The sequence below is a fragment of the Nanorana parkeri genome, unplaced genomic scaffold, assembly GCF_000935625.1.
Source record: "Nanorana parkeri isolate BGI_ZX_2015 unplaced genomic scaffold, ASM93562v1 scaffold676, whole genome shotgun sequence".
Classification (NCBI taxonomy): domain Eukaryota; kingdom Metazoa; phylum Chordata; class Amphibia; order Anura; family Dicroglossidae; genus Nanorana; species Nanorana parkeri.
Window position 1 is genome coordinate 46,435 of NW_017306944.1, and position 10,481 is coordinate 56,915.

At 44.0% G+C, this 10,481-nt stretch overlaps 1 protein-coding gene across 1 annotated transcript in view; it reads left to right on the top strand.

Annotated features, from left to right (window-relative positions):
• Positions 1-10,481, top strand: part of CD36 (CD36 molecule) — a 65,072-nt gene that overhangs the window by 13,351 nt on the left and 41,240 nt on the right. Inside the window, exons 5-8 of the mRNA XM_018563564.1 lie at positions 5,965-6,056; positions 7,256-7,305; positions 7,931-8,000; positions 9,284-9,471. Coding sequence (XP_018419066.1) covers positions 5,965-6,056; positions 7,256-7,305; positions 7,931-8,000; positions 9,284-9,471 — 400 coding nt within the window. The remainder of the gene's footprint in view (positions 1-5,964; positions 6,057-7,255; positions 7,306-7,930; positions 8,001-9,283; positions 9,472-10,481) is intronic.

The window sequence follows — 10,481 nt, forward strand, 5'->3', positions numbered from 1 at the left end:
TATCTGCGGTGGAACTCCCTCACCATCCTAGGAGCGTGGACATCATCACCGTCCTCCCAAGAATCTTCCTGGGGACCATATCCCTTCCATCTTATGAAGTACTGCATCCGGCGTCGGTGTCTTCTGGAGTCAAGGATCTTCTCAATCTCGTATTCGTCTTCCCTTTGAACCTGAATGGCCGGAGCCAGAATAGGATTCCTATCGGGGAACCGACTTGGCTCATACGGCTTGAGTAGGGACACATGGAAGGTCGGGTGTACTTTCCAATCTTGCGGAAGGGTGAGGCGAACAGTATTCTCGTTTATGATGGTCTCTATGGGGTAGGGCCCCACATAGAGATTGCCCAATTTCTTGGAAGGAAGTCTCATCCTGAGGTTTTTTGTAGACAACCACACCTTGTCCCCGACTTGATAACGGGGTGAGGGTCGTCGATGGAGATTGTAGAACTTCTTTTGGTCTCTCTGTGCGTCTGAAATGCTTTGCTGGAGGGTTGCTGCAATTCCCCGGAGATTTGCTACGTAGTCCTCAGCCGCCGGAACATTTGTGGGTATTGATGCAGGAGGGAGGATGGAGGGGTGGAACCCGTAGTTAGCCTGGAAAGGTGAATGGAGCTGGTGGTGTTGTTGTAGCAGAATTCTGCCAGGGGAAGCAGCTCCCACCAATCATCCTGTAGATAGGTGCAATAACACCTAAGGTATTGTTCCAGGCATTGGTTTGTTCTCTCCATCTGACCATTCGTCTGGGGATGATACCCACTGGACATCCGATGGTCTATTCCGAGTTTAGAGCACAGTGCCTTCCAGAAGTGTGAAACGAATTGGACCCCTCTGTCGGATATTATTTGTGTAGGTATTCCATGTAACCTCACAACTTCTCGCGTAAAGGAGGTTGCGGTGTCGGATGAGGAGGGAAGCCTTTTCATGGCGACGAAGTGAGCCATCTTTGTAAGGAGATCAACCACCACCATTATGGTGTTGTGACCGAAGGAGGGGGGTAGCTCCACGATGAAATCGATTGATATAGTTTCCCAAGGTCTGGAGGGTATGGGAAGACTCATCAGTAGACCGTAGGGTTTCTTCCTCTCATGTTTGCACGACGCACAAGTCTCACATGAGGCAACGTATTCCTTGATGGTGCGGTGCATTCCCGGCCACCAAAAGTATCTCTTGACTAGGGTCAGGGTTTTGGAAACTCCAGGATGTCCTGATAGAGGGGCATCATGCAACATCTTGAGTATGAGCACTTGTAGTGAGGGTGGAACGAAGAGTTGGGAGTGTTTGTATACTAGTCCTTCAGCGTCCTTCCTGAGGGACGGTTCGGGAGGAAGGTCAGCAGTCTCCAATTCTTCTCCTAGCTGGTGTGTAAGGTTAAGCGACACCATAAGTAGCTTCTCCTGAGGAATGATGGAGGTGGGGACTACCTCGGTTGTCTCCTTCTCCTCCATCCTAGAGAGGGAGTTGGCTTTACCGTTCTTCGATCCCGGCCGGTAGGTAATAATAAAGTTGAACCTGTCGAAGAAGAAACTCCATCTCACCTGGCGGGAGGAGAGAGACTTGCTGATCTTGAGGAATTGTAGATTCCTATGGTCCGTATAGATCATGATGGGATGTTTGGTGCCCTCTAGGAGGTGGCGCCAATTCTCCAGAGCTCCCTTTATGGCGAGCAGCTCTTTCTCACCTATGGGATAGTTGACCTCCGCAGGGTTCAAGGTGCGGGAAAAGAAGGCCACTGGGTGTAGCAGTGTTATCAGAGAGGATCTCTGTGAGAGGATCGCTCCGATCGCTGTGTGGGAGGCGTCCACCTCCAGAACGTAGTGATACTGTGGATTTGGTATCTCGAGAATGGGTGCTGTCACGAAGCGCTTCTTCAGGTCTTCGAATGCTTGCTGTGAGTCAGTCTCCCATCGATATCTAGTTTTGGAGCTGGTGAGTTTGGTTAGGGGCCGTACTACAGCAGAGAAATTCAGGATGAATTTCCTGTAGAAATTTGCGAACCCAAGGAAACGCTGGAGTGCCTTTCGGTTTTGGGGTACTGGCCAGTTCCGGATACACTCTACTTTCGCCTGGTCCATCTGAATGCCCTCTGGTGATATGATATATCCTAAGAAAGGGATGGTGTTGGTCTCAAAAACGCACTTCTCCAGTTTAGCGTACAATTGGTGAGCCCTCAGTCTGGTCAGAATCCATCTCACGTGTTTCCTATGGTCCTGGATATTCTCGGAGTAAATGAGAATATCGTCGAGATACACTACAACACAAACGTCTAACAAATCTCGGAAAATGTCATTAATGAAACATTGAAATGTCGCGGGGGCATTGCACAACCCGAATGGCATCACAGTATATTCAAAGAGGCCTTACCTGGTCCTGAAAGCTGTCTTCCATTCGTCCCCCTCCCTCATGCGTATGAGGTTGTATGCACCTCGGAGGTCCAGTTTGGTGAATATCTTGGAGGTTTGTAATCTTTCAATGAGTTCGGGTATTAGTGGGAGAGGGTAACGGTTTTTAATGGTGATGTTGTTGAGGGATCTGTAGTCTACGATGGGCCGGAGGCTCTTATCCTTATTTCGCACGAAGAACATTCCTGCTCCCACAGTCGCGGTGGAAGGGCGGATGAATCCTTTCCGTAGGTTCTCGTTGAGATACTGCTTGAGGTGTTCTAGATCCGGTTGAGAAAGGGGGAATATCCTCCTGGTGGGAAGGCTACTTCCTTGGACCAGGTCGATGGGACAGTCGTAAGACCGGTGTGGAGGCAGGGTCTCTGCCAACTTCTTGTTGAAGACATCCGAGAACTCCTCGTACTGCTTGGGAAGGGACTGACATGATAGCTGTAGGAGGGTTTTAAAAGGAAAACAGGTATTTTTGCAATATTCGAGTCAAGAAGGAACGTATTCCCCTTCCAACATATGGATGGATTGTGAGTCCTCAACCAGGGGAGGCCCAGGATGATAGGGAAGGTGGAAGATGTGATAACGTCGAATGAGAGGTACTCGGTATGGTTATGTGGCCCACTAACTAGCAAGGGTTGTGTCTGATAAACGATTGGCCCTGAAGTTAGAGTGGAACCATCAACAAAACTGACAGACACAGGGGTTGCTTTTTTGCAGGAAGGAATTTTATTCTGATGTACAAGTTGTGCATCGATGAAGTTCCCGCTCGCTCCTGTGTCCACCATGGCTTTAACGGGAACTCTGTTGTTTTCCCACTGTAAGCTAAGGGAAAGATATAGGTAAGGTTGGGGAAGAGGGGGAACTGTTGTGGTGTGGATGGGTAGACTCTTCTTACCTCCAGACCTCTTTTGGATGGAGGGACAGTCTTCTACCAGATGATCAGAGGCTGCGCAGTATAAGCACAGCTTTAGGGTCCTCCTCCTTTCCTTCTCTGTTTGGGTTAAGGGACCTCTAATGGTACCGATCTCCATCGGTTCTTCCCCTGTGGCTTGGGTTGGTCTGCGGGGACTGGCAGGGATACCGGTCACTCTCTCCAACTACGTTCCAGAGTGGGTGGAAGATCGAACCTGGCTAGTTCATCCTTGAGGGAGTCAGAAAGGCCTAGTCTGAACTGGTTTCGGAGACTTAAGTCATTCCATTCAGCCTCTCTGGCCCACCTCTTGAATTTGACTATGAAATCCTCTACGGGTCTCCCACCCTGTTTTAACCCTCCAATAGCCAACTCTGCCGTGATCTGTTTACTGGGATCCTCATAGAGCAGATTCATGGCTTCGAGGAACTGAGGGTAGGAGTTGAGGATGGGGTCCTCTTTCTCCACATATGTGGTTGCCCAAGCTCTGGGCTAACCTCTGAGGTAGGAGATGGTGGTGAGGACCTTTATCCGGTCGGGGGGGGTATGTTCTCGGTTCTCGTTCTTAAGCTAAATAGCAAGGCACAAGTATTGGTGAATTCTCGATACAGTCTACGGTCCCCATAGAACAAGTCAGGGGGACTGACCTTTGGTTCTGGGGCATGGTTCAGATCTTTCTGCTGTGTTAGGAGAGCCTTGAGGTTTTGGTTTTCTTGTCTCAAGGTCTTTACATGTTGCGTGAGAGCATCCATGCGCTGGGTTAGGGTCATTATAGGACCTGCGACCTCTGCTGGATCCATTTTTTAGGTCCTACTGTTCTGTAAGCTTCTCTGCACCCTAAAGCTTGGATCACAACTGCAGGGAAGCGAGAACAGTTCTCTCAGTGGTTGGTCTCAGGGATACTCTCTCAATTGATTAGAGATGTATATGAGACCAGTAACATCATTTAGAACCGTAGGAGATGGCGTGGTTATGCGGTAGTGCTAACCCCAAGTGCACCCTGCTAGGTGAAGGGTTGCCCCCAATGTATCGGTATCTGCAGCACTAGTCTGAAGAGCTAAGGATAGTTCCTCTTTGGTGGATGACAGATGACAGGCAGTGTACACAGCAATGTTATTAGTATGGTTGCAGGTGCTGTCGCTTTAAGGAAGATGTGGGTCCTGGTGGTGGTCGGCGGTCCCGGCTGTGTGGAGGTATGCAGGTTGCTGTGGTTCACTGACTTTAGCTCCAGTCGGGTGCAGATTGTGAACAGTCTGCGTTCACTGTTACAAACAGTAGGACGCCGACTGTTCGTATGATCGCGGCTTAAGGAGGCCGCGTCGCGTGCGCCGGGGGAGGAGCTGATGGACGCCGTGCACTTGCGCCGGAGGGAGCCGCTGCAGCCCATCGTGCGCCTGCGCAGACCCAGCTCGCAGCCCCGGGACGGGAACGAGTGAGTTTCTTACAACAGCATTCGGACATCATGGCTCGCTCCGCCTATCTGTTGACATTCGGGCTGAATGTCATTTTTGCGGCGAGTTTTCGTCGGGTTCGGGTGGTCGTCTGTGGCGGGACTTTTTTTATTTCAGCGGGTCGGCGGGGGTCCTGCATCCTGATTGACTCTGGATTACATCGATGGAGCCATTTAAATTTTAAAGGAATAGTCAAAAATGTACTGTGTTTTTTTCAATTAAAGGATTTTGTCAACAGTCTGGACTTTTTACTAACTATTTGATTTAACCCTTTAGTGAATGGGTAGGGGTACAAGTACCCCTTAATCTGGGTGCCCCCTTATTTAAAGGGGTACCCCGATGCAAATAGGCCCCCTTGCCCGCAGACCCCCACAACCACCTGTCAGGGTTGTGGGGAAGAGGCCCTTGTCCCCATCGGCATGGGGACACCCTCCCAATGCCAAGGGCACGTGGCCTGGTAAGGCGCAGGGAGGGGGGGGCGCTCATTCGTCCCCCCCTTTCCTGCCCTTACATGTCTAGTTATTCACAAAAGGGTGAAGAGTTTGGAGAAGGCAGGAGAAGTGAACAATCTAGGACAACATAGCAGAACTGGAAAGTGAGCTGAATTGGAGAATTTTTCCAAATCAGCTATGTTGTCCTAGATTGTTCACTTCTCCTGCCTTCTCCATACTCTTCACCCTTTTGTGAATAACCCTGTTAATAATCAGCAACATTACTAGCACATATAGATTTTTTTTAGGACTGCACTAAATTACATAAGGTCCACGGAAAAAGTGGAAATAGGAAAGTGTTCTTCAGCCCTAAAACACTTCATGTTCTAGGGTGACAACAGTGCTCCTCCATGGATACAATATGTTGAGTGAGCGTTGTCTCTCATCGAGGGGAAGAGTGTTACTTGCATGATCACCATGTGAAATTAAAAAAAGCCTGAAAAAAATGAAACATATGCAGCTACAACATCTAAGGACCGGAAATGTGCAATATGTTACACCTTTGCTTTTGGGTTTAGATGCACACTACTCTGACCAGCTAAACTGTACTATGTGTGGTGCTGTTTGTGATGAATCATCCATGAACAGCTAGACTGTTCATGGACTGAACAGTCTAGCTGTCCACAGAAACTAACACACATTTTTGTGTGTGTTAGTTTTTGTCTGCTAAATATGGTATTGAATGCTTTAATATGTGAACAATCTATATTTCCTTTCTTGCAGTACAATGGAACAAGTGATGGGCCTTACACTGTCTTTAATGGCAAGAAGGATATCAAGGAAGTAGCCTTAATTACCAATTATAAGGGACACAGGTAATATTGTAATGATCTATTTTGTGTTTGTTGCTAGATCTGTAAAATGTATTGAACATAATGAATAACTACATTTTAGACTGTTAAAAGATTCAAAAAGTAAGGTGAGCTATTAAGAAGATGAACAGACTTTTCAGGTGCTATGCTGATAGATCATGATAGATCATGCAAATCATGAACACAATCTATTCTATTATAATAAAGACATTTATAAAAACCAATGTCTAAAAACAGTTTTTGCATGTTATGGATTATGTTAAATTGGTCACTTCCACATATAATCTACCCTGATGTACACCCGTAGTCAGCCATTTCCCAGTATAGCGTGGAAAAACCAAACAACTCACATTGTCTGATTACTGAGTTGGGTAAGGGAGAAACTCTACTTGTTTCACAGTCCTCAGGAAATGTGGACATTTTATCTGACAGAGATATATGAGACAAAGTCAACATTCAACCTAATGTCCATATAAAGCAAATACAGTAAAATATCTGTTATCCGGTATTCAACTAACCAGAACTCTCATCTAACCAGAAAAAAATCCCCTGTGTACTCATTGTTCTGCTGCTCTGTGGCATGTATTATGGAAACCATCGTGTGCCTATTTGTCCTAATTTGTTTTAAGTGTGTCTATTTGCTTTTGATTACTGCAATCCAATATCATTATAAAAATTAATACAGAGTTAATGATATGGTATGGTATAGTATGGGGTTAGACCTATTTTTAATAGTAACTCTCAAGTAACCAGAAACTACATTTATCTGGAATCTACCAATCCCTGTGGATGCCGGATAACGGGGAGTTTACTGCATGATCAAAACCTTACCACCATAAATCCTCACTCACATGCATGTAAGACTTACAGGGCTATTCACAAAAGGGTGAAGAGTTTGGAGAAGGCAGGAGAAGTGAACAATCTAGGACAACATAGCTGAACTGGAAAGTGAGCTGAACTGGAGAATTATTCCAAATCAGCTATTTTGGCCTAGATTGCTCACTTCTCCTGCCTTCTCCAAACTCTTCACTCTTTAGTGAATAGCCCTGTAAATATCTCCCAGACACAGCACCCAAGCCTGGCTCAAACCTGCTGGAAGATCAGAAAGGATTAGAAGGAAGGGGTGCAAATGCGGTTTTCTTAAATATTTTCCTGTTTCATTCAACTTACAAATTATAATAAAATGAATGTTTCTCTTTTAGTTCTCTCTCATACTGGAATGATGCCTACTGTGACATGATAAATGGTACAGGTGTGTACTTAAATTCCATGTTTCTGCCAAAAGATGTCTTAAAGTCAGATATGCTGCAAATAAGGCTCCTTGTTTGTTTTGTCAATGGATTGGGAAACACCAGTGATAGACTTTTGGCTGTATCAGCCGGATGTTTGGGTGGGTGAACTCACCAAATCTGGTTAGTTTGCTAACCTCTTTGCCAAACTTTGAACAGACTGGGTTTGTGTTAAAATGATTGTTAACCTGTAGCAATGCAGGTTAGCAATTGACTGATATTAAGCACTTCTGAACATTGAAAGAATGTTTAACTTGTGACCATTTGCAGATGGTGCTTGTTTCTTCTCAGGGAAAATGTTGAGTCTTTTTCATGACAAGAATTAAACAATGCTAATTAACTTACTAGCTGTGTTGTGGAAAAGTATTGTGGCTAGTTTGAATGGCATACAGGTTGAGTCAAGGTATGCAGAATGTTTACCTCCCATTATTGTCAGTGAAAGAGCTGCCTGTTTACGTCTACTTATGGCTCAGAGCATTGAAACAGAACAAAGTAAACCCCAACCGAATGAGTATCAGCAGCATACATTAAAATTATGTTTACCATAATATTAATGTTAGCATTTTTCATCTCTTTTTTTTATAACAGATGCAGCTTCATTTCCTCCCTTTATTAATAAGAAGAAACTTTTATATTTCTTTTCTTCAGAAATCTGCAGGTAAGTTTTGTAAGCCATATTCTTAACTGTTCTTGTCTGTATCTCCCTCATTTTAGCCATCATTTAACTAAAGAGAAATTAACCAGTTTGCCAAGTCCACAATTCTTTCTTGGAAACTGCCTCTAATAATGTACTCCACCATAATCAAGTGTAGTTTAATTAAATTGATTTAATAAAAGAGTGGAGCATGTTCAGTTACCAAAGTAAATGCAGTGATTTCATGCTCATGAAAATCATTCAATCTTGTACATGGCAAATTCAGGGTTTTTTTCATTCTCCTGTACATGATGTGGTCTTCAAAGTGTTTATAGCCTTATTTTACTAGGTTGAATTTCTCAAATCTATAGCACATCAATAGCAAGGATGATATCAATGAAATTGCCTTAGTTACCAAAGTTGAATATGTTGAATGGAAAAAAGCTGGAGAAGGAACTTCTTCAAGGTGGCATAATTACTTCATTTTGCTTTTCACCCCTTTAACTACACTGTTGTCCAGATGTCTGTCTTATTTGGAACTTTCTACTTTACACTGTTAAATACTGAAGGAAAATGTAGCTGAAATATTGAGAGTAGCACATCGCTATAAAAACATTAATTCAATAATTCAATAATTTGAAGGGCCTCTGTTAATGAGCTTTGAGATTGAGTCTATTGGCAAAAAACATCTTGTTCTTGTATTCCTCTTGAATTTTACATCAGTTCTACACACTCAGATCATTCAGAGTTCATTGACAGACACAACCTGCAGTTGTCCTCCTTTTGATCTGCATTTAACCTGCTTCTAGGCTGCATCCACCTCCTACAAGCTGCTTTTGTAGTTTCATTGACTTTTATAGGGAAAGAAGCAGTTCTGACACTAACAAGAGATAGTTGACAAAGGCCCTAAATATGCTGCTACATATTTTGCCCATGTATCACTTGCCCCTCCCTTTTGGATGGTAAGCCCTCACGGGCAGGATGGTAACAACTTGTCTTGAATTGTATTGTAATTGTAATGTCTTCGTTATATTGTAAAACGCTGCACAAACTGTTGGCACTATATAAATCCTGTATAATAATAATACTAGCCCAGGGAAGTCAGTTACATGAGTAATGCACCAATTTTCCTGCAGTCTGTTGGTCGCTTATCTTACTCTAAGGCTGTGTTTTTTCATTCTTACTTTTTTTATGAAATAGCTTCTGTTATAATATATTATTATTCCATCTATTTAGCTGCTCCTCTGGTGTTCAATAGTAAACATTACAAATATTAATAATACAATATCTATTTTTTCTCTCTATAGATCCATATATGGAGTATTTGAAAAGGAATATATACTAAAAGGAATTAAACTGTATCGATTTATAGTACCAAAAAGTGCTTTTGACTCACCCACCATCAATCCAGACAATCACTGCTATTGCACAGAAATAGTGCTGTCTAGGAACTGTACAGCTGCTGGTGTGTTGGACCTTCGAGCTTGCCAGGGTGGTAAGTATTAGACATGTGCGATTCGTTTCGTTCCGAATCGAAATTCGGACGAATTTTCGGAAATTCGGACATTCGGATGTATCTGAATTACAGATAAAACAAATGCAAACGAATCCGAATTTCCGTTTCCGAAATTCGGTAGCGGTAGTTCGTTCGAACGTTCGTTTTCGTTTCTTATTCGTTTCGTTCGTTGGAGCAAAGTGACATTAGAGAAGGAGAAAAACATTTTTCCCCCTCAAATGTCACTTTGCTGCAAACGAACGAACGAATGAACGAAACGAATAAGAAATGAAAACGAACGTTCGAACGGACTACCGCTACCGAATTTCGTCCGAATCCGAATTCCAAATCCGAATTGACTTTCACACCCGAATCCCGAAAAACGAAATAACACAAATCCGAATTTAAAACGAAACGAAACTAAACAAAATTTTTGGCAGTGCACATGTCTAGTAAGTATGGGTTATCCAAAAAGAAGTACATTTCAAATCTTGGGTGTGTCTATGGCAGCTGAGTGAATCAACGACCCGTAGTGAAGTGAGCTGAAAGCTGTTCGGCTAATCAGTTCAGGCTTGTACGGCTGATTTCAGAAGTGCAGAAGGAGTTCGACTAAGCCGATCCAACATCTGGATCGGCTAAGCCGAACCTCCGGCAGGCTACTCGCTGCTGTTCGGCCAATTTCATAGATGCCAAACAGCAGTGCGTGAATAGCCGAATGCCACCGAGCGGCATTCGCCTCGGCTATTCTGCTCGTTACCTCTGTGGTACCGAGCAGAATAGAAAAACAGTTAAAAAAGTAGTAAAAAATAAAATAGATAACGATTGGGTTGGAGCTAGCAGTGACAGCTAGCTCCACCCAACTGTTTTCTATTGGCCGGGCGGTTCTGCTGCCGTCAGAATAAAACAAAAAAACTAAAAGTTCACCATAGGAATGCATAGCTAGATTCCTATTGGCTATTTCACTTTGCAATAGCCAATAGCAAACTAGCTATTGCACCCGCCCTCTGCTA